The sequence below is a fragment of the Passer domesticus genome, chromosome 4 (genome assembly GCF_036417665.1).
Source record: "Passer domesticus isolate bPasDom1 chromosome 4, bPasDom1.hap1, whole genome shotgun sequence".
Lineage (NCBI taxonomy): Eukaryota > Metazoa > Chordata > Aves > Passeriformes > Passeridae > Passer > Passer domesticus.
The window spans coordinates 75,840,147-75,867,819 of record NC_087477.1 but is presented as its reverse complement, the minus strand read 5'-3'; the positions used below and the strand labels follow the sequence as shown (position 1 = coordinate 75,867,819).

At 41.9% G+C, this 27,673-nt stretch overlaps 1 protein-coding gene across 1 annotated transcript; it reads right to left on the bottom strand.

Annotated features, from left to right (window-relative positions):
* Window positions 1-452: 452 nt before the first annotated feature.
* NELFA (negative elongation factor complex member A) lies at window positions 453-27,172 on the bottom strand. The gene is made up of 11 exons (XM_064418902.1): window positions 26,584-27,172; window positions 19,413-19,584; window positions 18,176-18,337; window positions 17,195-17,284; window positions 15,210-15,340; window positions 14,967-15,036; window positions 14,060-14,148; window positions 12,880-12,991; window positions 10,453-10,709; window positions 9,359-9,458; window positions 453-7,886 (listed from the first exon to the last, which is right to left on the bottom strand). Exons 1-11 carry the CDS (start codon window positions 26,833-26,835, stop codon window positions 7,702-7,704), a joined length of 1,620 nt encoding a protein of 539 aa, XP_064274972.1. The 5' UTR covers window positions 26,836-27,172; the 3' UTR covers window positions 453-7,701.
* Window positions 27,173-27,673: the final 501 nt, after the last annotated feature.

Here is a 27,673-nt window from a genome sequence, read left to right as displayed (position 1 = left end):
AATCCCAAAACACACTCACCTTCTGCAGCACTCAAACTGAGAGAAGCCACCATTGCCCCAATTCAGATAAAGGCAGCGTTGAAGAGCAGGGTTTATTTCACACTTCCATACCCCATCCCCAGAAGCTGGGCATGGCAGATGTTCCTCACACCATCAGATCTCAGCACAGGCACACCCACACACTGCAGACACCCAGGGCTCCCCAGCTTTCAGTGAACCCACACACAGAGCCAAGAGCAGGTATTGCAGTAAATCTACTCACAAATATCCTAAACCCGCAAAACCAGCACTTGTCAGCTTTGAACTGCTAACTCTGAAATGCACCTACAAAAAAAAATGCCACAAATCTGAAATATACACAATATCAGGCAATTTGGCTGTTTGGTCTCAGGCTGGTGGTACCACTGTTAGCACAATGAATAACTTGGTTATTAAGAAGAGCACCAGTCCACTTCCTTAGAAAATCTAAATTTTTTATTATACATACTGTATTACACTGAAAATACGTACCCAAAGACAGAATATTTTGAATTTACATCTGTACAAAAAAAAAACCAAACAAAAACCAATAGAAAACATACGGGCTATGCTATAGATGTGACATTTTACAAAATGACAGTTTTTGTTAAAGGCACCAGATTCCCAGAGGGCTCTGGCTTAACATTTTTTAGTCTTTTTTTCCAGTCAGACCTTACTATGAAAATGTGATTAACTCTTAAACTGCATGATGTCAAAGTCTCAAGATTCTTTAATCTAGACAAGTGGTCTGCACTTTGACACAACTTAGTGAGAGAAGTGACCAATTCCACATGGAGATATCAAGCAACTACCAAAGGCTCCTCCCCACTGTATCCAGGATCCTATGGCATTGAACTGAAAGATTAAATGGCAAAGCCAGCACTGAAAATCAGGTTAACCCACAAAATACCAGCCCAATACTAGAGTGTTAACTGTACTAAGCCTAGATGGTTTGTATGGAGATAACTACAAAGCATCAGAGTAGCAAAAGAATGAACAGAAAGATGGAATCTGTGATCTCAGCATCCTTGTTGGGCTCCCTTTCTTCATTACACTCATTTCACTCTTTCTGGTCCTCACAGCACACATGAAAGAAAATGGAACCTTCAGAAACCTGGCACTTCACTATAGCACAAATTGTTGAAGAACCCTGGGTAAGATGAATGTGCTCTTTCTCCCCTAAAAACAAAGTCTGGACAGGAACTGGGAAATCACAAGCCACTTTCACTGCTTCTTTCTGCAGTATTTCACACTCAAATCAAAGACCCTAATTCATATCGTGCCTAGGCTTGCACAGAGAGGAGCTTCTCTACAAGCAAGGGCAAGAGAGGCTGGGACATTCCCCTTGATGAAGTGCAGCTCAAGCCCAAAGTTCTGAAGCTTGGGCTTGCTATTTCCTAAAACTTCATGCTTGGATAAAGGCATGAGGAAAGCAGAAAAGCAAAGCTTTAAGAAAACTCTGAATTACTTCTCTGGTCAACACAGTAAATCTGCAAGTCATTCTAGAGTAAAGAAATGCTTTTGTTTAACCTTACACCTTAACCTGACAGCACACACTGAGCCTCACTGAATAACTCCACATCCAAGTGACTGAGTATTCAAGACAAAAAATGTCAAGTTCCAAGGTCAGATTTTGTTCTGTATGTAACAACTCCAATATATTGGAATTTCAATATTGAAGTTTCCCTTTCTGATTTGTCTGGCATCATTCCTACTTTCAAAAGACAGATTTGATGATTTAATTCACTCCAAAGAACTCCATGTAGTTGTCCTTCTCACTGTATCACTTTAACAATGTTCCAGAAACTTTCCCTTCTTTAGGCATTTAAACACTTTATAGATTCACAGATCAAGTTGAAGTAATCCCCTGGTATTGAGGGTCAGAGAGTGACTTAAAAAAAATTAATTTTGCAGTGTTATATTGTCTCATCCTAATGAATTTACAGAATTTAAAATATACTATAATTCTACTTAAAATTTCCATTCATTGCCTATGACTGACTTTAGACAAACAGGCCAACTGCATTTTGCAGCAATTACAAACAGCAGCATGGTTAAGCTTCCTGCATACTACAGCACTCAAAGGACTCCACTGATTCTAGAAGGGCTTCTTGGAGAGCAGAGGGACAGCCATCTCCACCCAAAGCACAGGTCTGAAATGCAGGCTTCTGTGGCCCCAGAGAGTGTAGTGAGGGACCACCATTAACCTCAAGCAAGCCAAAAGAGCCACCACAAGCAGCTCCAGACCACGACTGAACAGCACAGGTCTTGCATCAACAGTTTACAATGACAGTACATGCCCCTCAAGCCAGCCAGTTTTCTAAATGCTCATTCTTAACAACTGTATCTGATATTTGCAGCTCATCCAGCAAGCAGGAACAGTTAAGACAGACGTATACACATGTACAGAAAACTGCTCATCACAAGGGAACTTCAAAATCTGAATGCAGACAACAAAAGGAATGTCACTTTTCTTTAAACCTTTCTTCTAAAAGATGAATACTTTCATATCCTACCATTAGCCCTCACTGTGTAACACTCTAAAACCAAATAAGTTATAACCATAACACATTCTAGTAAACTCCTAAAAACTAAAACTCACTACTCACCCTCACTTGTCAAGCTGTTTAAAAAGAAAAGTTGGAATCAAAATTGCAATCTACATTGTTTCTGAAATGGGTAATTCTGGGGAGGACAGCCCTGATGTGACAGTTACATGTGAGCAACTTTCACACTAAAACATGCACAACACTCTGTAACAGCAGCAGTTACCATCAAATACCCTGCCTGTTACAGGAGCCAGAACATTCTGTGTATTTGCTTAAATAAAGTTAACAAATCTACACTTTTGGTCACACCTTAAAACACTGTAGAATACAGGGCATTTTTTAAAATATTATTTATAGTTGCCCTGTCGTGTTGGGTAGTTTGATTGAAAAACAAAGATTAAAATGCAATAAAAAATTCCCCAATAAAAAAAGATTCTAATCAAATACCTAAATGTCTTTATTAGTATACAAGTGTACTATGGGATTTGGTCTGCTTTTTTTTCAGAAAAGAGGAACAAAAAAAAAAAGTCTCATTTAGTCCTAAAAGTTTCACTTCAACATGAATCTTTAAGTCAGCCCAAGGTACCTCCTCAACACATCACCACTCTGCTACTCATCTTTGTATTTCTTCCATCTAAGCAGCATTCCCAGCCAAGCACAGCTCCACACACAAGTACGGGCAGAAAGCAGACACTGAATTCAAGACTCCTTCAAATGATGAAGCTAAGTGTCCCAAGAAGGAACCCTGACTAATGTACATAAATCCTCTCAGTAAATGCCAGCTTTGCTTGCAGCATTAAAGCCAGATTACACCAGTGGTATCAACACAGCTGTAAAGATAAAAATGTGCTTCTTCTAGCAAGGGACAAGTACAAGGCACATTTATATGCCAGTATGATTGTGGTCACATTAGCAATTAAACTGATAAAACTACACTGGTAAGAACAACAGCTACAGTCATTAAAAACTTTTTGGGTCAGGGTTTGGCAATCAAGCAGCTTTTGACTGCTCAACCAAACATACATTAATAGTGCCTCAAAACAACAAAACTACTTCTACTCAGATGTGTCTCAACCATTTCTAGGGCCATTTTTAAATTAAGCTCCAGTTGGTTTTGAGATGTAGTGGTTTCCCTTCCTCCAGGTAAGTTATGCTGTGCAAAGGGCTTGTCATGCAAGAGCCATAGACCAACTTCTACCCCAAGACTCCTATGGCAAGAAATTATCACATCCAGGCAGCGACAAGCCACAGTTACTTTTATAATTTTGATGAGTTTTTTCCTTCAGAAAGTTATGATTCTCAGTTTCTGTCTATCTCAAATAACGCCAAACAAAGATTACCTCATGCTGGGCGTGTACACTGACAATATGGAGAGTTAACAAGATGTAGGCTATGGGGTAACTAAAGTGGTTAAGGCTTATGCTCCCAGAAGGCCCCATGGGAAAGGCACGGCTGCAGGCTGAGGGGTGGGAGGCAGCCAGGAGTGAGGAGAGTCACTGGGGAAAGCTGGGAGTGAGATTGTGATAGGACACGTGGACAGCAGCTGAGCCAGCCAATGGGTGCCTTCTTTCTGGTCTGGTAGGTCTCAGTTTGGTTTCAGTTCTGTCAGGCTGAGATTAAAGGTATAAAGGGGATCAGTTTTTACAATAAAGTGATCTCCTTCGGATGCATAAGGGGTCCGTGTCGCTTTGCCCCCACTGCTGACTGGCCCAAACAGGGACCCATAAAGGTGGCTCATGCTTCGGTAGCGGCTCCCACTAGGTCAAGGAACCGGCCAGGCAGGATCCAGGAAAAGTTCAGGAAGGAACTTGGGAATTTAAAGTGTGTGCACCTCACCGGAAGGATGGGGAGACCAGTGGGAGAAAGTATGGGAGGTGGAATATCAGGGGAACAAAGCAGGAGCTTAGGCTAGGTCAGGCAGCTCCTACACCAGCAATCTATTAAAATGGCTGATGTGAAACTAAGCACCCTGCTGGACTGGGTGTCTAATCAAGCTAAAGATTTTCCCTTTAGTGGGCCCCTCTGATCAGAAACCTGGCAAGCAATAGGGCAGAGACTTTTTGATATCACTAGGGACAGCAATGCTGAAGCTTGCAGGCACCTTGCTACATGGGGGACAATCATGGCAGCCATTAAAGGAAGTCATGCAAATGTCAGCCATTACGTGGCTTCAGAAGTTAATTCCCCCAAACCCTCAGTGCCACCAGAACCCATATATGACTCCAAGATGGACCCAAACCCTGCTGAATTCCCTTATCCTGAGACCAACCCAAGCCCCAGGGAACTGCCTTACCCCGATAAAAATCCCTGTGTGGCTGGCCCCCTTGGAGCAGAATTCCCACATCGTGAGCAGGTGGCAGACTCACTTCCTGCCCAAGATGGCGATGCAGTAGTCCAGCGCTGGCAACAATGCTGGGAAGCCACCATGAAGGAGGGCAACTTGGTGGTCATTTGGGCCTGCCCAGCAATACATGCACCAAAACACACAGCGGACCCTGAGCTAAAGACCTGCAGGTGCTTGTAAAAGAAAGCAGTGTACCCTCCCATCATGCCCTAAGCTACCTTGAGTCTCTCAGTACTGTGTATGTCCTCACACCCCATGACTGAAAAAGCACAAGGAAAATGATGCAGTTTGCAGTCTGGCTGATTACTGAGAGCTGTGTACAGCCCAGGCAGAAGTGCTGCAGGACAGAAATGCACCAGTTGCCATTGCACAGCTGAGCAGAGAGGGTCCCTTGCAGTCCCTGCAGCGCAGGCAGGTTACCCGCGTGATCTGTGTGATACCATCACTCACCTAGCCCTGCAGCGACTCCCAGGCATGGCTATCAATTCTAGTATGTCTTTTGCTAAGATTTTACAGGGTCCAGCAGAGTATTTTGTGCAGTTCCTGGACAGACTGCATGCCACACTCTCCGGGCAAGTCAGCAATAATGAGGCCAGAGGTACACTGCTGCAGCAGCTTGCAATCACAAATGTGAACAAAGACTGCAGAAAAGCACCGCTCACTGTCCATAACCCATGTACTTGTGATACAGCACATATGGTCAGAGCATGCCAAAATGTGGGAACTCCTGCTCATAATACTAACTCTGGCAGTGGCTTGAGCTGCACACTTCCAGGTTTTGGACACATTTCCAGGGGGTCCCGGCTGGGTGGGGGTCAGGGCAGGCCTGGCGGCCGCATTGACACTGCTCACCTTGCTGCAGGGGGCCTGTGGCCATCAGGGACTGCCAGTCTGCCAAGTACAGCAATGTCATGCACGAAGCGTGGCCCAGAAACAACAGCACAGCCAGCCCAGTGGCTGTCACCAGAACACTTGTCTTGTACATCCACCCAGAAGCAGCAGTCAGGGCACAGGGCCACCAGCAGCAGAAGCAGCCAAGGGGCCAGGCTGCACTCTTCTGGGGCACAGGGCCACAGCATGGGTGCTGCCATGCCACCTTTACAGCAAGCCCCAGCGTTGCTGCTGCTAGCCACCAGGACCTTGCCTCCTCAGAGGAGCAAACCTGCCCGGAGGCTGCAGGTTTCACTGAAACAAAGAGATGTTTCCTTTGATAGTTTTGAATTGGTTTGTTTGTGACAAAAAGAGAAATGGTACTTTCAAAGGAGTTGTTTATACATGTACATAGTTATAGTTATTTACAAGTTATTTATGACAAAACCGATTGTTCTGTGTGTTATTACTGAAGATTCTTTTAAGGCTATGACAGGAAAGCCTTCCCAGTCTAGGTCTTAGCTCTGGCCAAGCTATGGCCTTGACTGGCAAGGAAAAGTATGCTATCAAAGCCAGGTGTTCTGTACAAATAAATGACTCACTGATTTAGCTTTGCAAAAGCTAGACCACTTTCCTTTTAGGTAAACATGGAAGCCTTGTCTGGGAAAGGCCTTCCAAGTCCTCATTGTGAAAGAAGGCTCCTTGGCAGACCTTGGGTAATAGCAAAGCATATAGGCAGTTGTGAGCTTCACCTGTTAATTTCATTCAAAATTGAATTACATTCCTGTTAAGTGTTACTACTCACAACAGAGAAGCCTCGGTTACAGTTTTTGAGAAGTTGTAATAGTTATTATTATTATTGTCAGTCTTACTAAAGTCTTAGGAATTGCTTAGGTTTTTCCTAGTAGGTCTTCATTGCTTAATAAAAAAGGCGGGGGAGATGTAGGATATGGGATAATGATTATTGAAGTGGTTAAGGCTTATGCTTCCCAGAAGGTCCCATGGGAAAGGCACAGCTGCAGGCTGGAGGGGTGGAAATCAGCTGAGGGGTGGGAAGCAGTCAGGAGTGAGGAGAGAGCACCTGAGGGACAGTTGGAAGTGAGTGTGATTGGAGAAACACGTGGACAGTGTACAAGCAGGAAGCTGACTGGATGATAGGACACGTGGACAGCAGCACTGCAGCTGAGCCAGCCAATGGGTGCCTTCTTTCTGTTCTTTTTGGTTTCAGTTATGTCAGGTTGAGATTGAAAGATATAAAAAGGGGCTGATTTCTACAATCAAGTGATCTCCTTTGGATGCATAAGGGGGTCCGTGTCACCTTGTTCCCACTGCTAAAACAAAGCTGCTCAATTTCATCCTATGACCCAAGCATAAATAAGCTAAACATCCAGTGGGTACCTTTAGACACTGCCATCTACCATCTGCAATAGTTATACTGCAGCTGAAATACAAAATTATCAAGTACCGACCTGTGGCTCCTCAAACATCCATTCTTACGACAGAACTTATGTTGCCAAAGAAAATGTTTTTATGATAAAGATCTGTGCCCTCAGTTAACAGTAAACCGTGAGTGACTGCGCAGTAGTCTTTTCTTCTGGTACTTTGCAGTAAACTGCTTCCATCTGTAACCTTTCAGCTGTGATCTCCTTTTTCAGCATCCTGAACAAAAACACACCAACAATGTCTCCCCCCTCCCCCAAGATCATCTTTCCCTCTCCCAAGATTAATAAAAAAATTAATTGAGTTTGACACCATCAAACACTTCAGTGTTCACTGAGCTCAGTTTGGTTGAAGAGCACAGCTTCTACTCTGGAGGGTAATAAGAAATGTACACATGAATGCCATTTTGTACAGTTGACATACTCTATGAGCTGGTTGACTCTAAACTTGATTTGGTCCAGTCTGCTGCTGCTGCATCTCTTAGGAAACATTAGTTATAGGTTTGTACTTCTTGAATCTGGTCCATTCACCAGTAGCATAGTTCATTTCAAAGACTGTGTCAACCAACATAGTGGTGCTGCCCGTGCCATCTGCCTTTGGTAAATCTTCTGTGTGTTCACTAAGTTTAATTTGGATGATGTCACCTTGCTCTTGGCAAGGATTCTCTGCAGAAACAAGGAGAGAAACACGTTATACATTTCAACAGTATATTAGACAAGATAGGAGGTTCTTATGCTTAGAAAAACCCCAACAACACAAACAACAACTCTCAAACCCAAAGCTGAGCAAACCACAGACTAAGATTTTCCTCCCTCCATAGTCCCGAGACCAAGTTTTAAAAACAACAAAACCAGACCCCAAAAGACAAAGCTCAAGGCTAACATAATTGGAAGAACAATAAAAGAGAGTAAAGCCCGCCAGTGTCATTTTTCTCTACCTCAAGAGTCAGAAGAGATTATTATATTTAAATGGAGTTGCTAAACTTGAACTACCAGAGTTACTTTATTTGGGAGACATTTTGTAGTTAAACGCCTCTAGAATTTTTAGCTGTTAAGGAAGCCCAAAAAACTTCACTGAAACTGCTTGTTCAAGACTCAGGTCCATGCCTAGTAGAAATTTTAAATGTTATACTTCAAGGTACTGGAATGATGCTCAAGAGTATCAGCTAGCAGTCATTTATCCAACTTTCAGAAGGTACTGACTAAAGGAATTCATATTAATATTTACTTTACTATATATGTATATGTGAACCTATATCACACACATTTCCAAAATAATATTTTACCTTGTGTTAGAAAAAGCTGTGTAGATATTAAAGCACAGCCTCCTAGTGCAATTTGAAGTAGCATTGTAATTAATGCAAGATGCACCAAACTTAAAGCTCAGGGATCACCCCAGTAACTCTGCTCTGGTCACTGTCACCAGTGTATTGCATTACTTCAAATGCATGAGCCACACTCAGGCTGCAGGACTCAGATGGTAAGAGCCCCCAAATGCCAAATTAGAAACCAGAGCTAGTGCAGATGCTGGAGTTCACTTAAGGACTCTTAAGCCCCTTCTCATCTTACATCCAATAATCTTCTAGGTAAAACAGCTTTGATCTATCAAGGCCAATACATAACAGGATCCAGCTATGAGACAGCTTATCTCCCTGTGATTCACAGCACCATTTGTTAGCTAAAGTCTCTGAGATAACAGTTACCAGTTTCTAAAGCAAGGAATTAGCAAATAGGTTCTGTACTAGCCAACTGGTACATCAACTGGCCACAAAAGAATTTATATTCACTGGTCCTCTAGGCAGACCAGCAGCACCCAACCACTTTGTTCACAGCTTACCAGCTGCCTTGCTTCTCTCCAACCCTAAGCCCTGATTCTACAGTGAGCTCAGTTATATTGTGGTCAGCAGCTTTTCTGACAGACCAGTTGACTTAGTGGAAATGAATCCTAAAGACCCATTTCCAGGTAGTTAGAACTATAATTCATGAATTATATGTATGTAGAGTCCAGTGTAAAGCAAAGACTCCAACACATACAGACAAAGCTAAAGCAATGCACACTCATAAGCACAATTAGAAATGCTGGGATGTATTTCAGATTTGTGTATTCAGAAGCAAGCTCAATTAATATCAATACATGCCTCTGGATCCTGCCATGAATCCAAGTATAAGAGCCTTTTCTGGCCTTGTAACTTTGTTTGCAGTCTTGAACATTTCCTGTGCAGCATACATTTGCTCCCTCTGTAACAAACAATAAATGTCAATTCAGTTGAGAAAAACTCTGCCAACAGGGAGCACATTAATACCCACAGATGAGCATAAAAGCCTAAGGCAAAAGTTTGTAGGACCTACAAAAAGTTAACAAAAAAGGCATCCTAACCTCAGGCTTCCCCTCTGCAACAACTTACACCCAACATGCACAGCAGTGACAACTGAACTCTGGACATTGAAAAAAGCAATCCCACCTTCAAACAGTTACAAAAACATGTGAGAGGCTTAATTTATGTTATCAATTTTGTGTCCTTTATGACATTAGGGAAAAAAAGAAAATAATCCAATGCTTTCTATACAATCCAACAAACCCAGGCTTACAATAATTTCAGAGGATTTCTTTTCCTTTAATAAATGCAATAGAGGTACTGAAAAGAAGTCACCCAGCTTGCTAAAATTCAGATCTTGCAAGCCAGGCTTACAGGTGTGCTTAGCAAAGTCTTCTGATCATTTGCATCTTGAATTGAACTCCAAGCATGCACATAATACATACCAAACCAGGTACATATGCACCAGGAATAGGAAGCTTCAAGATATATCCCCACTCTCAGGCTTTGAAAAATGTGTAAGAGGGGTGAGGTGGATCAGAAATAAAATCTTTTACCTTAAAATAATCTATTTATATATTTTCTCCTACTACAGCTATGTCAGGACAATTTAAAGCAATTTATTTTATGTGTAATTTGCTGGGAAATTTCTGCTGGAAATACACCTTTCTCCCAAAATTCTTTATAATGAGCAATACATTATTTTACATAACAAACAGCATTAACACCGCACAACTAAAAATGTTGTGAATAACATTAAGACAGCAATGCTAAACCATAAAGTATTTTTGTAATCTTTGGTTATTAAAAAAGCAGCATCAACCACTCCATAATCCAAAGGCCAAGAAATGCCAACATATAAACGAGATCCAACCCACATCAAAACCATCAGTCAAAAAGAATCTGCTTTTACTTACTGTGAGAGAGAGGCTTTTCTTCGGTGGTGGCTGTTGCTGAGTTTGGGGGGCCACTTGTGGTGCCTGTGCCGCAGGGGAGATGGCAGGAGGTGTGGTGGGTGTCAGGGGTGAGGTAGGTGTAGCTGCAGGGGGATTAGAGTTGCTGTTGTACATGGGTGTTCTTTGTTTGAACTGTGCAGGAAGAGTTGTAGTAGCATTTGGAGCTGCAGGCTCTTCTGTCTGTCTGTTGGCCTGCAAGGCCTCTCGTGCAGAGCCAGCTGCAAAAGCCAGTCAGGATAGTTAAAACATTATTATCCACAAATAGGGATTAGCAGCACCAGCGACCCTCAAAGAAAGCTAAAATCTCTGATGATTCCATTTTAGCACCACGATTCAATATGCCATCTAATATCCATATGAAAAAGCTAAGAGCTAATGCTCTTTCCACTCAAATATCTTTAGAAATCATTAGACAGAGTAACTAGCTGTTCCATATGGATACGCTATATTTAGCATCAAATTTGATGTTTAATCAATACCCAATTTATTAAACTGAAACTGCAATACTTACTTTTCAGTTTATATAGCTCTAATAACTGTACTCTGATCCTACCAGGATTGTTGCTGTACTATTACAACAAGCAAGTCAAAAATTATTTTATCAGTTTTTACCTAATGTAGCAGCAGCTTTCAAAGGAAGTGCCATTAAGATACTGAAAATATAAATATACTTTAACAGATGTCATAATTAAACACAGTCTTCACAAATCACTCATTATTTAAACACTAACTGCTAGAAGTTAAAACCCCACAAGGCTTAACTGTTCTTTCTCAAAGCTGATCCATTCACCTGCAATAAGGAAGTTATACTATTCCAAACCGGGCTGCAGTTGGAGGCAACTCATGAAATCACAGCAGCTTGACCACACAAGCTACCATCTGTCCAGCCAGTGGTAATCACCCAGTGGACACTCTAACTACCTTCTTTTGCAGCTCTTGGACACAGGCACAGCTGCTCAAGCAGCCTTCACAAACCTCATGAGCTTTAAGCTGACCTGTTCACCCTGGGCTCACAGAAGACTACAGGCAGATATGGATCACAGATACACTGATGCACCTTAGGGAAGATTTTAGGAAATGAGATTTCTATGGTTCTCCACCTTGGCACAGACATGCCAATGGTTTTAGCAATACTATTTTTCAGTAGATGTGGAACAATTGAGAGGATAAACATTTGCAACTATGAGTTATTCCTTATTCTTGTACAAGTTCCATTACTGAGTTTGTCTCTTGTCAGAATAATTGACTTTCATAAAGAAATGTCTTAATTATGCAACCTCAGATTATAAGAGGCCAAATCTGTGGATCTTCTGTGTGCATCTTATATCAAGAAAACAGTTTCATGCTCCTGTTCCCTAAGAAAAGCTTAATACTCCTAAAGGAAAGAGTACAGAATAGAGAATTTTAAACTAGACATCTCCTGCTGCTGAACACAATGCCAACACTCTGGAAAATAGTACTACAGCTGCTGACACACTGCTGTGCTCTTGGCTGCATTCCTTCTGGAGATGCCAATTTTCTGCCAGAGAAAGATGTGCATAGACCTTCAGAGAGATTCTGAACTGTTTTGAGGCCAAATGAAATGACTGGGTCTTGCATCTATGCAGTTTTCTATAGTGCCCAAAATGCCACACTCACAAGTAAAAAATAATATATTAAACTGAAATGTTGGGTCTCTGTTAATGGGCAAGTCTAGCAATGAATCCCAGCCATGCACATCTGTTAGCACAAACTGATGCATTCCTTTAAAGACTTCACACACAGCAGGGAAGGAAAAATAAAATCAAGCTGGTTAAAATAAAACTGTAGGAAAAAAGGACTTGTACAAACTATTTTTTACTATTGGCATTTTTCTAGAATTGAAAATAACAGCACTTTTCAAAATAATCAGTAGGTCAGCTATTATCTTTGTTATACAAAGGTAGAAGAAAAATGGATGGCTTAATCCCAAACTGTGTGAAAGATAATATGTACTTGCCTCTAGAAATAAAAACTGATTTCTGAAAGCAACTGTTTTGTATGTGCAAGTATGTGTGTGCATGGAATATATACTTCAGACTTATACTGATTACTCTTTAGGGATTACAAAGGCTGGATTTTCTATTACTGTGTAAGAATAAAAAAATCAGGAAATTGTTTCACTTACTTGACTTACCTAGCAGTCACCCTAAAAATTTAGGGCCAACAATTATTTTCTTTACTTAGGTTAAATGATATGTCTGGTTTCCCCAAACTCAAAGGCTGGAGTCTTGCAATGGATTTTATATTGCTAAGGTGGAGTTTCACTGAAGCTGAGGGACAGCAGTTTGTAAATAAAAGAGCAGCCAGACAGTAAAACTGTACAGAGTTGCAGTTATCAGATCCCAAGAGCAAAGAAGTGTCTGTTACCTGGCTGTGTTTCAGAGCTCGGGATATAGGAGGAAGACGGCACCACACTGGGGGTAGCAGGTAAATAACTTGTAGAAGGTAGTGCAGGCTCATTGTTCAACGAGCCAAGTTTCTACAGGACAGAAAAGAAAGTATTAAAGCCACACTGCAAGTATTCATGGGCTGTTTTTAAATACAACTTCAACATTAGTTTTACTAAGATATTTCTTTTGGGAACTTAAGTGCAAACCCCTCTGTTAGGAGTCTTACCTAACAACCTGTTCAACACTGACTTTGTACTTCAAACATCAGAAATTCTGCTGATGGCACTTTATGAAGAATTGCACTCTAGGACTAAGTGATGTTCCAGAGGAAGCATGCTCTTCACCACTAGCAAGGAGAACCATGATCATCCATGGGCATAAGGTCTACTAGGCTATCACCCAGGAGAACACAAAGGCCTCTGGGGCACAGGCAAGCAGAAGGCAGCAGTAAGAGCACAGGCAAAAACTTCATTCCCACTGAAACAGGCAGGCAACACCAACATGACTGATGCCATCTAGGATGATGAGGCTGCAGAAAAAGGCTCATTTTGTACTTCATTATACGTGATACTGCATACAGCCTTTGAACATAAGGGGGTGAGAGAGGAAAGAAGTTTCAGGGGGAATAAGTCTAACAGATGAATCGTTTGAGGCAGCCCGATTGTATTAAACACGGACATTCTGTAAAATGTGGAACTTGCTAAAACAAAGATTCTCTTAGCACTCTGCAGAAGAGAGGCAATGACCTTCACTCCTGACTCTGCCTGTATGTTGGCCTTGGCTTGTCACACATGCCCAACAGACAGTTTCTCACTCAAAAGCAAGGGCAGGACACAACATTCTTGTAGATCCTGACTGAGGAAACAAAGCTGCACCAGAGTTTCTAATATGCTGTATCTGAAATAGGAGGAAAAAGGCCTACACATGACAGGTTCTTCCTCTTCCTGACTGAATGACTTCTACAACAGGTTTGCTTTTTCTTTGGTGAAAATTATAACAAAATTTTGAAAAAAAGAAGTAAAAATTTTTAAATGTTTCAACAAGTGAGTAAAATACCATTACAGTGTTTAAGTGGTTTAGAATAGCACATGTCAATATTATTTTTCCTTTTTTTTTTGACTGGTTGGTTTTGTTTGATTGATTTTGCTTGGTTTTACCTGTGTAGACACAAGGCCAGCAGCATAATCTGGGGTAGCATTTTCTACTACTGTTTCTTCTTTGGCTTGCTTTTCCACAACTTCCGTATCTATTGTATAAAAACACAAGTGAGTCCAAACAATTTTTTCAGAAATACTGAATATACTTTTTAAACAAAAATATAAAAATTCATTTCTCAAAGTATGCTAAAACATGCTTGAAGAGGTATTTGCTGAAGTAGATACAGTAATCTCCAAACACAGTTTTATAATGAACCAAACAATGAACTGAACAACAATGTACAGGATACAGTAACAGAGTAATCTGATACCAGAAAACATGAAAGCCCAAGCAACATTTTAATTGCAATTATGGTTTTGTTCTGAAGTGGTATTCTTTTTGGTGACAAATACAAAAAAGTTGTTTTAGGACAAATATGCTGCATAATATATCTTCTTGACATGGTTAAGTAGGGCACAACCCTGTAACTTGCTTTAAAAGCAGTGCATCAGATATCATTCACTTGCTAAGATCTCTCAGTAAAAATTTTGAACAGTGCTACAATTTTTTTCAAAACTACTTTTACCTGGCCATACAGCCAGTAGAAGTGAGCAGATGAAAATAACTCAAAAATTCCAGTACTGAAGCCACTCACACACCTATGGGCTGCCCAAAGCACAACTGATTAGCTCAATCCTTTCACATGACTGAGTTAGATTACCTAGGCCAAGGCAGCACGAGTAGGAGCACTGAAACAAGTGAAAATCCTCCTTTAAAACCTATTTGGGCTGGTTGGTATCACATCCCCTAATGTTTTAAAGTTTAGCTCAGGCTAATCTTTAGCAAATTAAGAAGAAATGGTACTACAAATTTTGATCCTGTTTGCAGGTGTACTGACAGCCTGTGTAAGCAGAATGCTGTACCAACCTAATGTCTTTCTTCTTCTCTTTGCTTCACGGCCAGCACCTACCATATCCAGCTCAGAGATATCTAAAAGCTAAAAAGAAAGACCACAGAGAACTTAATAATCATTGTTAAATGCATGTAGTTTCCCTAAATATCATCCTCAGGGTTTTTTTTTTTCCTTTAATATATTGATTCAAAGCAGCAGCAGAAATTCACTTTAGGTGAGAGAAGAGACCTGAGCAGAAAAACAAGGAGTGTACCTACCTTTACCCCTCTTTCTTTGCGCAAAGGTGTTCTGGAAGGAGGAATAGGAGTTCTGTTTCCAGAAGGACTAAAAACACTGGGAGCTGAAGTACTCCTGAAGGGAGCTTGTTTTGGTATCCCTTTGAGTGGTGCTTAGGGAAGAGCAAAAAAAGCAACAACTGAAATATGTGTTTAACTGGTTATGGAAAATGCTGTAATGAGTTCTTCAGCTCCTCCCCTTCTAAATGCACATACTACTTGCCCTTTAAATTAAAAAGTTTATTATAAACATTAATATTATAATGTGGAATTTGCTATAACACTACATGTCTCTCAAAGGTCAGACTAGGTTTTACTTTTCAAAAAGGGAATAAGGGCCAAACTCTGACCAATGCTTGCAATCCCATTCTACATGAAGTAATCAAACAGGTGCACTGCTAACAAAGTCTGCTTTTCCTATACAAACAGCAGCTTGCCTTGCTTGCAAAACAAACTCTGAACATGTAAAACAGTATAGGATATAAATCTTTTGAATCCAATTATTGACAAAGTTGCTCTTTGATTTTCACAATCAAATTACTTGATAAAATGGTATGTAACCAAAAATCTTAGCCCAGCTTCTGCAGGGCTAAGGGCTCATGATGTACTGCAAAGGTAAGTCACTGCCTGACACAGGGGTGTGAAAATCTAGAGCTGCTGTTTGCACAAGGAGGACCAGCCTGGGTCTGCAGTGCAAACAGAACAGCTGCTGTCTCAATGCTCAGCAGCATCAGCTACACCTGTAAGCATCTGTTTCCTCCCAACTCTATAAAACTGCCCCTCTACCTCACACTTAATGCTACCACTAAACACAGTAATCTTAACTACTAAAAGATATGGGATTCATATACAGATCTATCAGGTCTTTGAGCTTCCTGACAACCTCATCATGCTCTGTAAGTAGAAGATGAACAGAGAACTTCAGTTTGAGCTTACAGACTCTGTATTCCTCTAAGTGTTGTACTGAAAATGTTTGCACCATAGGACAGTGCTCTGACCCATGTGAGTATCTTTCAGCAGAGCAAACCTCAGCAGGTCCCCAACTCCTTTTCTAGAGGCCAACTGGCTCTAAAGGACAGGTTCTAAGAACTGGCTTTAGTAATTCAACAGCAACACAGAATGCCAAGAACTAACAGTCCTTTTCTAAAATGGAAAGTTTTTAGTTCAAATTACAACTAGACCTTTTGCATTTCCTGCTTGAACACGAGGCCAAACGTCAGCACTCAAAGCCATGTCTTAAATAGCATTGACACAAAGTACTTCAAAGTATTTCATAGTACTTCCAGCCACAACACTAAGAAATCACTCAAAGGTTCACACCTCAGCATCACTGGTGGCCAGGAATGTTATTCCTGTGCAGTGACTTAAGAGTATGTAACTAATTTTAAACCCTCTTCTCACACTTTACTTGAAAGATTCAAGCAGTTCAGGAACTTCAGCAAACAGCTGAATGCATTGATACAAAGCTGAAGGATCATTCCACAGGTTTGCCATGTAGAATTCACTGCTCAGCCTTGGCTGCAGAGAACACACCATCCCCTCTTCTTTCTCCAGACAGAATTATACAAATACAAGACAGTTTCAGTCTACTTCACAGCATTTCAAAGAGCACAGCAGACTACTGTGATCCACTCTGCTCTCTTTTGGAGCAACATGGCTTAGTCAGGAGTTATTCCTGGAGTGATGCAAATTAAATTCCTATCACAGTCTATAGGCATGATCTAGCTGCATACACTTTAGAAGCATGGCAGATATACTTGCCATTTGAAAAACCCCACACACTGTTGTTCTATCTGACAAGACATGTCAGAAATATTTAAATATCAGGAGAGAGGGAGGCAGAAAGGGAGAAATCCTTTGCTTCAAAAAATATTTAAGCTTTTGTAAAAAACAGATGGCAATTCTATTCTTCATCAAGGCTACTTTATCAGGTTTTCTTTCTGAGAACTGATGAAAGTGAGCCATACTTGTTGTATCTATCTTCTTGACCAGTCCCCTGCCTTTGGCATGGAAAGGCACTCCTGCAGTCTTCTTGAGCTGCTGCGCAGTTTCTGTTGCTAAAAGGAAAAATGCCTTTAGTTATTGCAGAACCTGTGCTGAAAATATATAACACAATGCTTCTTACATGCAATGTTATTAAGTAATACATAGAGATAGCAATACCAACAAAGAAAGGACTGTATTTTAATTAAAACCCAGGTCGTTTATGTGAAGTAAACACAGTATTTGGAGAAAATGTGAAATCAGGATGACTCTGCAATGGATAAGGTGGCCTAAGCTAAAAGAAATTACCAGAAAAGGCAACTTACTCAGTAGAAATTGAAATAATTTTTAAAAGTTATATGACACATTATGGAAAGTTACAAAATTTGTATTTAACCAGACCAACTCAAGTTACATGCAAGAAAGCAGCAAGCTGCTACAACAGAACAGCAGCTGCAGCAAACTATTTTAAGATTCAGCAACCAATACATACATGTACACGTGTTGCCTTTTGTTAAGAGAAAACTCTCTTGTTTTTTACACCCTATACAGCCACACTGAGTGAAAGAAAACATTAATTAGCAGCCCTTGCTCTCTGCTCCAAAAGCACATGGCAAAATAAAACTGTCCTCATTTTACTTTTGCTTCAGGAGCTGTAACCAAAGGTATCCTCAGAGGTCTTCCCAACTGGCTGTTACATATACCCAGGAGAGGACCAATCTGTGCTTAAGGAAGCTACAGCTTTTTGTGTGCCTTGAAATGTGAACAGCATTTCAGTCAATATCAGCATTTTAATGCAATCCTGGCTGGAATGACTTGCACCTGCTTTTCCACATCCTCATCCAGGAAAGCTCTTGTAATAGAACATTTTCATGTGTATCACAATTCTGGAGAATAAGACTGAATATAATGAGCATAAATTGTCCCTTCACATTTAATTTGTACACAATCTTAATACTACTTACACTTCTGCAAGAGTTCAGCTCTGAGAGTGGCACTTTTAGGTTTCCTTTTCAGCTGGAAATGTTTCACTGGGGGAGTAAGTGGCCCAGCTAGTGTTGTCAAGGCATTTTTGTTTAAGTATTGGCATTCCAACGGCAACATAGCTGAAGTTTCACATTCACTTACTGCACAAAGAGTTAACACAGTACACAGGGGTATTAGCACCTCTTTGACAGCTAATGACAAAACATTTTTCAACTAGACTGTACAGGTGGTTTTAAATTTTAGATTACTTGTATAAACACCAAGAGTAATTTAGTTCCAATAATTACACAATGTATAACCAGTTATTAGCATGTTTGTTTTTCCCATTAGCTTCATAAAAGCTTCCATTTTAATTATACCTAGTCAAATTATATTTATCTTAAATATGCTGCTATTGTCAAAAAAAAAAAAAAAAGAATTCTCAGGTTCCTTAAAAATTACACATGAAAACCAAACTGTTGAAAGAAAATCCAAATCACAAATGTGGACAGACAAATGATTGTTTGTAGGAAGAAAACAAAGTGTTTCCACCTCCAAGTCATTTAATTATTGTTCTGCTGCAATCTCCAGCCCCGAGATTGTGTCTGTCCATGGATGCCCGAGGGCTTTTTCTAGACAATGTGCTAAAATAAACCCACTGGAGTAGGAGTAGCTTTGCATCACCATTTACTGTTTGAAGCAGCAGCTGTGCAAGTGCCTGACCCCACATTTTCAGCTGCTGGGCAATCTGTGGCTGCTTGGCCATCAGCAGCACAACTCTTCCCGAGATCAGCCTCCCTCCAGACACTTCCAGCACAGGCAGCCCCTGCCCAGGACAGAGGTGGTGCTTCCACACAAGACAGACTTGCTGTTGTCTTGGGTACCACAAATGGGAGACAGAGCAACACAGAAAAAGCCTTTACTGACTAAGCTGCAGCACAGGCTGTGATATTAATGCATCCACACAACTTTTGTGCTGCCCTTCACACTCCGGGCAATAACTGACATTAAATTGTGATGATATGTGAAAAGATAATTTAAGAAGCTACCATTCCTCAAATACCACAGTTCCCAGTCCAGTAACATTCCAGGTCATGAACTGTGGTAGTTCAGAGACAAGACAGTGCTTGTTCTTGTATCTCTACTTTAAGACAGCAAGGCTGCCTGTGAAATGACAGGTTATTCCTAAAAAAAGACACCACATTCCTGCAATTTTCACCAACAGAGATGGCTTACCTTTCTCTCTAAGCTCTCCTAAAATATCTTGAACATTGGGATTCTGTTCTTCAAGATCAAGGTTAAGGGAGCCAGTATCTGGAAAGGATTTTAAAATATCAGCTACCATTAAGACCCAGGGGTCTGAATCCAAGGTAGCGAGCTGGATAATTTCAGTCAGTGCCCCTTTCATCTAACAAAAAAAGAAAAAGAAAATCAACCAATTGGAAACAGTTTAAAACAGGTTATAGTTGGATTTATTTTAAAAAGATACAAACATGCACAATGTTTTACTACGGGGGGAGGGAAGAGAGAGACTGTTTCCACACAGTTATACATTAACTCTAGAACCAAGCAGAGAATGAACCAAGGTATTTTTTTAAACTGCTTTCAGCCAATCTAACCCAAGTTTGTTTTGAGCTTTTGGCAGCTCAAAACTTGGTTTAGGACTGGGCATTTTCAAAAGCAGCAGCCAAATTTTTACATTACTGTCTCTCCTCCTGTTTTACATTCACACTCCCTCCCTGTGGACCCACCCCTTCTATTCAGTGATGGGAATATGCAAATACAATGCAAGTTATTTAGAACAGGCATCTAAATGAAGATGTGCCCCTTGCCAGCCTACAGCATAATTACACAGACAGATTGTATCTGCACCATAACTGTCCTCAAAATACAACTTAAGTTGAGACCAAAATAACCTAATCAATACTGTATTATTTTACAAAAATTATGTATTATGGGAAGTAAACATAGCCCTCTTAACATGCCACGAGCACCAAGATTTTCTATCTACCCAATGTTTCTATAGTCAGAAAAAAAGTTATTTTTCTATTTTGAAAAATGCAAAAAAATATATTCAGTAAATTTTAAGTTTCGTTGTAACAGTATTTTTTAAATTACTGACCAACATATCTGTTGGCACTATAACATGAAAATCAAGGTTACTACTATCAGGGGTTTACTTCATTCACAAGTAAGGATAAACCCCCAAAGACTGAATTTTCTTTTTTTCTAAGTACATTTTCACGTAAGTGTGACAGCACTAGCTTCAGTGAACTAACATGTTTGAGTTATTCTGTGTGTCTAACAGGCCACAAAACACAACAGTAAAATCACATAAAGTAGTTTATTGTAGTAGTTGTGTTTACTCTATCTGCATTGTATTAACACTGAAGAATGTACAAGCAAGTATAAGCAAATACATGAATTTTGCTTTTTCACCACCCATTGTGGCACATATAGCTTAGTTACAGTCATGTTTCTGAACACAGCAAGACACCCATCTTCACCTTCATGCTGTTTCTTTCCCGTTATTTAAAGCACTCTTCTATGAAAAGGTTTAATAAAACAAACTTACTCTATGCATACAACTCCAAATAAAAGAAATAAAAGTTAAATTTCTGCTCCCCATTCCTCTCCCATCCACTTTTAAAGCTCAGAGGCAAACAAACATTGACATTTCTCAAGTCCTTTCATCTGCACAATGTTATTGCCCTCTCACTTTGGAAGGGTTTACAAGTCCACTCCAGAGCCAGTTTGTCCTTTACCCCCTGCATGTTTTAGGGCTCACACATTATGTGCTTGTGAACCAAACTGCATCAGTCCATCTGACCCAAAATGAGCACCTCTGGAGCTTTAAGCTCAACCAGCTCCTTAGAGTGACTGACTGCAGTCACACAAACACCAGAACCACAAAGGGGAGCAGGAAGAAGACACTACATGGGCCAGCTCCCATCTTAGCAGTGCCATTGATTTGCTTTGGATTAAACTGAGCACATAACCAGGAGCACACACTGTTTAATGTGCTGTCAAACCACACATTAAACATTTAACCAGCTCTTACCCAGTGGAAAGAATCAATTTCTGGGGTTCTCCATTGCTCATTTACTCCTCAGTAAAATTAACCCCCCTGCACACATAAACCCCACCAGAACCTTCACACACTCAGCTACATCTCTATTCCAACCCTAAACTCCTTAACAAAAGTCACTTCTGCAGTGGATGAGGATGACTGTAAACACTATCAAAGCAAAGCCTTTTGTTCTTTCATCTAGCCTAAAGGAATCAAGGTACTGATTTACACAAAACACATGAAACATCCCAGAAGAGCTGATGAATTCATAGCTTTTACAAGCTTTTCTGTGGATTCCACTAATGCAGGTAAGTGTACAGAATGTAATTTCCTTCATCAAAGCAAAGTCAGGGGAAAATTGTCTCTTGCATCCTCACAATTTACCTTTCATAGCTACTTCACAAAACTCCTATTTGTACCAAAAATTCACAGAGCTACATGCCTATACTGTGAAAGTTCCTGTAGAACTGTGGTCTGGGCATGTTGCATCCCCTCTGCTCTCAGGCTTAAAGTTCAGGCAGCCTATTTATGCCAAAACCCACTGCTTAACAAGCTTTTGCTTCCTTCAAGAAAGGAGCCCAGAAACAATCTGTTTGCCTTGCACGGGGCAAATAACATTATCACAAGGCCTCATGACAGAAAGAACATGGTGAAATAACAGTCACCACCACACATGAGGAAGCAAAGCACACTAACAAAGGCTGTGAGCCAACCAGAGACCTTGCCTGAATATGGCTTTGCATTTAACAAGCCTGGATTCAAGTTTTGACTCAGATTTGTCTTCAAATGGCAATTTAAATACATTTTCCCACCTCACTGTTCAACTGGCAGCTGAAAAGAAACATTTATGGTTTGAGAATGCATGAAATGCAACTCATCAGGGAATGCTACATGCAGTTTTCCTGTTACTTTACAGGGCACAGCCATAATCCCTAATTCTTAATTGCCTATGATTGCAACACTGGGTCATTAAGACTCCCATCAGCTCCAACCAGCATCTTGTTAAGCATGAATGTCAAGATGTGATGTAACATGTTCCAGTGTCTTTCTCATCTAAAACTTAACGATCTTAAGTATTTTTATCAGCTTGCTAGCACACAAGAAAAAGCACAGGCCATGACTGGAAACATCTAGCAAGCAGGGATCAGGCAGGATGGGAAAAGTCTGGGAACACAGGCAGATTAATAATGGCTGTGCAGGAAGGACAAACAGGACTGTGGGAAGGTATTTAAAAGGAAGTGTTACAAGTAACACACAAGGTGACAACTCCAAGGTGACTACTTGCAAATATTTCACAGTTATTTGCTTTCTATTGTGCTTAAATTAACGTGTATGATAATAATTTCAGACAACTGTATCAACAGTTGGCTAAAAAACCAAATGAAGCTTTAATCTTTCTGAGGTTATAGGAAAAAATGGTATTTAATAGGTAGCTGCATTATCATTATAGAATATTTTCATTAAACTAAAAGCATTGGATTGAAAACACAGTATTAATATTTACACAATACAGACCCAGGATGGGTCAATACCACTATTGTATGTGGCTTGCACTTTAATCATGAAAAAGAGCTGAAGTGGCCAAGAGAACTCTTGGATTAAAATACACCATTTTACACCACAGAATAATGATGAACTCTAAGTGCAGGCCAGAAAGGTGCCCAGCAGTCTGTGTGCTCTCACTACAGAGGGAAATGCAAGTGTCATGTCCCCTTTCTCCTTTGCACCCACACTCCACAATCCCCACTTCCCTGCAGAGATGGCTCCTGGTGCACATAAACCAGCACAAAACCAGTTTGGATTTCTACTCTATAAACAGGCAGGTCCCTGCTGGGAGAGGGATCCTCCTCTCAAGACAGTTCAGAGAGCACAGAAGCACAGCCCTCGTTCCAGACTTGGCTGTAACATCACAGCCTAACCCTGAACAAATAAACACTGGGACAAAAAGAAAGCTTGCACTTGCCGTTGTGAATCAGGTTAACAAGAATATAATATGCAAAATGAACAGAAATAACAGTTCTGCCAAATTCACAACTGAAACTCTGGTCAGCACTACGCTGAGCTTTAGGCACCATTTCAAATAAGTGCAATTATCTAGAAAAAAATTAGCAGATGGAAAGCCTTAAGATTCAAGATTTGTAAGTTCTTCCCAGAGAATTACAGTGGGAAAGGAATTTTTGATAACTACCTACAAGACACAATTTAAAATGAAAATGAAAGCCAATTATTCTTATTAGTCAGCAGGAACAAACATGCAGTAATGAGGTTCACAGCATGATAAAAAATTAGTTTTATTACCTGTCCCACAAGAGTATTATGAGGATTAAGTCACTTATATCTATATAGTATTTGGAGTGTTGAATGAAAACATTATGAAAATGGAAAGATATTACATATGAGGATAAATTCACTCAAGTGAAGGGCTGAGCCTTCAAGAGGGCTCACTGAAGATTCACTTGTGTAGACTGAAGCTTTCACAGAGATTTAGAAAGGACCAAGAGAAATTAAATCCCTTCTAAACCAAATACCACCAGTTTCCTTGATTCCCATATTGCTTTTTACTCAAATGTCTGCTCCCAAATGGTTTCTGTGCTATTCTAAGCTCTCATGAAAATGCTACTATACAGAAAACAGAAAAAATAATTATTTTGAAGAGAAAATAACTCAGTTGACTCTGTTACCTAGAGAGGGGAATATCTTTTAACGTGTAACATATCCTGCAGCTGCTATTGAGATTCCCAAAGCTTTACAAAGCTGATGTAATACATTTTCCAATACAATGAAGCTTCCAAATGCCAGCTCGGTGCTTCTCGCACATCATCGATGCAGACTGGCACATGGCATGGGAAAGACAAATGACTTGCCAAGGAGAATAATTAAGCACTCTCATAGTTAAGTTTAATCATTTTCAGACATGGGGGTGATTTCCAAGTGAGAAATTCACTTCCAGGCAGCTAGAGCTGGCAGGAAGGCACCATTTCCAGCACTCCCCAACACAGAAGCAGAGGCTGCTGCAGAGATGTGCACAGCCATTCTGCACACAGACATATTTATCTATTTTCTGGATATTGTGTGCAAGGGGCTCTATGCCAATTAAAACATCGAATTTTTGATAGTAAGTTAGGTGACAAATCTGCACAAATAGAAGTATCATAGCAAACTAACCACAAATGAGGAGCATCTGATAAGACAACAGCTCTTTCTGTCAGCAGTTTGGTTACATCAGCTATTTTTACCAATCTGTAATGAATTTAGTAGGCCTACTAGCAATGTTAAGTGTTTCTGCCTCAGGAGTTTTTCTATTTTTGACCTTTTTTTTAAGGCCCTCCTCCCATTTTAAGGAAAAAAAAAAAATCCTGAAATAATTAAATTTGCTAATGGTAGATCTCAATCAAGCATCATCAGTTTACAATAAGAGATTAAACTTTTTGAATTCATGAACTCTACCAAACTGAAAAATCCCACAGCATTTTGTTACAGAAGTAACAAGAGCTTTACGTTTGGAACACAACTGATCACTTTAAGTACACAGTCAATGGCTTTTCTCTACATACAGTTTATCTGCACAGCTAACACAAGCACAGATCCAGGAAAGCTGCTGGCAGCTCCTCCTCGGGTTTGGTTTAAAACATTTAAAACTCACTGTACACACTTGAAGCATTTCAAGAAATTATTTCAGTTTGTTTGAACGCTGCTCCCTCAAAGAGTTGCTATGAGTGCTATTTGTGAAGGTCCTTAAGCTCTTTGAAGCTCTTTTCCATCGAAAACAACCACTGATTTTTCTAAACACTGCAATACTAATTTATTCCAGGCTACTTGGATTTTCACACTAAGGTCACAAGAATTTTGCAAACTCACAAGTTCACACGAGCTCCCATCCCCCTTTCTGGCCTAGATTGTTTTGTTTGTCCAGAACATTTATCACACACAAGGATGACAGCTTGTTCACTGGACAGGCACTAAACATAAATATCATGTTTTAAAAATCAGCATAAACAAGCTGAACTAGATTTTTTTTTTAAGTGACACCAGTGTAACACAGTGAAGATTCATACAGATGCACATGGCAAGACAAACATTAAATAGCATATGGCAAGACATACACGAAATTATTTCTTAAAGAAGATGCTTGCCCATTTTCAGCCTAGAAGTGCACAAAGTTGAGCACACAACAATCCAAGTTACATACCACACCCTGCCTGGTATATATGTATATTAAGCTTAAGAAGCAGCTGTCTTGGCCAAGAAAGACTGGTGAAAGCACAGCTGAGGGTACTCTACACAGGAAGGTGAAAACTAACTCCACACCACTTCCACGATCGTTACCAGGAAATGCTACTGTACATAATGGAAGCGGGAGAGGAATTCCTCCACTCTGGTTGAAGAAACCTAATATTTCCAGCCATTCTCCAGCTATTGCCCCAAACATCTCCAGCTGCCTACGGGTAAAATAAGCCAGGTATGGGCCAGGGCCGAGTGAAAAAGCCTGCAGAGCCAGCTCAGACTCGAGTTTATTAGCTGGGGTAGGACAACAGAGGAAAGGACCAGCTGTTCCCAGAAAGGTAAAGAGTGACAAACAAAAAGCGTGGCAATTTTCCCCAATCAAGACCTGACTGCAGGAGGGTGGGGAAAAGCACTGCTCAATGCAGACCCCAGATCTTCCACTCCCAAAGTTTCAGCACTTGCTGCTGTCCTCCCTAAAGCCGAGATGCTCGACTTGTGACACCTACACAGCTGCCAGCACTAAGGGAGGAGCGGAGGAAGCTGAGCACACACACACGGCCGCTCCTAAACAATCCTGCCTCTCCCCTGGCCGTCGCACAACCACCGCCTCAGAAAAGCCCTCTTCTCTAAAAGGCACCCAAAACACAGCCCTACAATGAGTCCCCGTGGGCCACACAATGGGTTTCACGTCCAAACTGCTTTCAAAAGGCTACTGCCAACCAGGGAATCCGCGAAGAGCAGGAAGAGGAGGAGCAGCAGCAGAGCTCCCGCTCCACTCGCTCCCTTATCGCGGGGAATCTCGGCGCTTTTCCTCACACCGAGGACGAGCCGGGAGACCTTCTCCACTTACTCCTGCCTGTCCGAGGAAGGCTGTGAGGGGGAGGGCTGTGCGGACCAGCCCTTCCACACGCCCCTGCCCTGAGGGGCTGCGGCCGCTCGGCTTCGCCCCGCGGGTCCCCCCTCCCCGCAGCCCCCGTGTGGAAAATAAAAGGGCAGGCGGGCGGGGGAGGTGGTGCTGGCACTGCCCCCCTTTCTCCCCTCACGCCATCTCCGACCTCTCCCCCTCACACACACGCGCGCCCCGCTTGGCTGCGACGCCCAGCCGGCTCTCACCTCATCCACCGCCCGGCGGGGCAGGTGCAGCATCCCCAGGAGCAGCTTGAGCTTGACGGCCGAGGAAAGGCCGTGGAAACAGAGACGGATGTTGTCGATGACCGAGGCCGTGAGCAGCGAGGCGATGCTCGGCGGCGCCCACAGCTCGTCCGTGGAGCCCAGCTTGTTGTGCAGCCACAGGCCGGTGTCGCTCTCCCGCATCGACGCCATCTTGGGAGCGGAGCGAAAAAAGAGGGGATTCTCGACGGGCATTTTATGAAGGCACCTAAAGGGAGGAAGGGAGGGGGTGAGGACCCCTGCGGGTCGCCGTCTTGTTCGTAAGCCAAAATGGCGGCGCCCAATGAGATTGCGCTTGGGAAGGCGGAGGCGATGCCGTAACCTAAAATGGCGGCGCCCAGGAGGGGAAATGCAGTAAGGCGCTTCTCATCTCTCGGCCAAGTGCAAAATGGCGCCCGCCACAGCTTTTCGTCCGTACTACAAGATGGCGGCGCTTCACTGTAGAGAAGCTCCTCTCTCAGCCCCAACTCATTGTCCCTCACAGTCCGCCCTGACTCTCCAGGGCAGAAACGGGAGGAGGGCAGCGAGCGGGCCGCCGAGCCGCGGCGGGGCTGGAGGCAGGGCTTCCTGCCCGAGGTGGGTCGGCCCCGGCGCGGCGCTTTCCGGAGCACCACGTCTGCTTCCCTCACAGCCCCAAGCCCCCTTGGCGGCCCGTGTTCCCCCCAGCGCCGCTCCCTGCCGCTAATGCCGCCTTAAAATGCTTTGAGCCAAAGCCGCGGCTCTCCGGGGAGCTGCCAGCCGTGCCCGCCCAGAGCAGCTCGGGCGAGGCGGAGAGCCCGGGCGCGGCGCCGCCTCTGACGGGGGCCGAGCGTCTCCTCCATGGCTTTCCCCGGGGCTGGCTCCTCGGCCATGGCGGCGCTGGGCCCGCAGGAGCCCGCAGCGTGTACGCTCGTGTTCCCTAGCGATTCGGCTCGTTGTTATTTAAATGTGAAAAAATACATCAATTGCCTAAACTCCGGAAGATTCAAGGGGCTTTCAAGCGCAGCATAAACGGTTCGTTTTAGCGCCTCTCTGAAATTGAAGTACAGGAGTT

Excerpts from the sequence above, each read along its gene's own strand:
- NELFA (XM_064418902.1), bottom strand. The coding sequence starts at position 26,835 with ATGCCCGTCGAGAATCCCCTCTTTTTTCGCTCCGCTCCCAAGATGGCG. Across the intron at positions 14,149-14,966 it reads GAGAAGAAGAAAGACATTAG|ATACGGAAGTTGTGGAAAAG; the intron begins GTTGGTACAGCA and ends TTTATACAATAG. Across the intron at positions 9,459-10,452 it reads AGAAAAGCCTCTCTCTCACA|AGGGAGCAAATGTATGCTGC; the intron begins GTAAGTAAAAGC and ends TGTTTGTTACAG.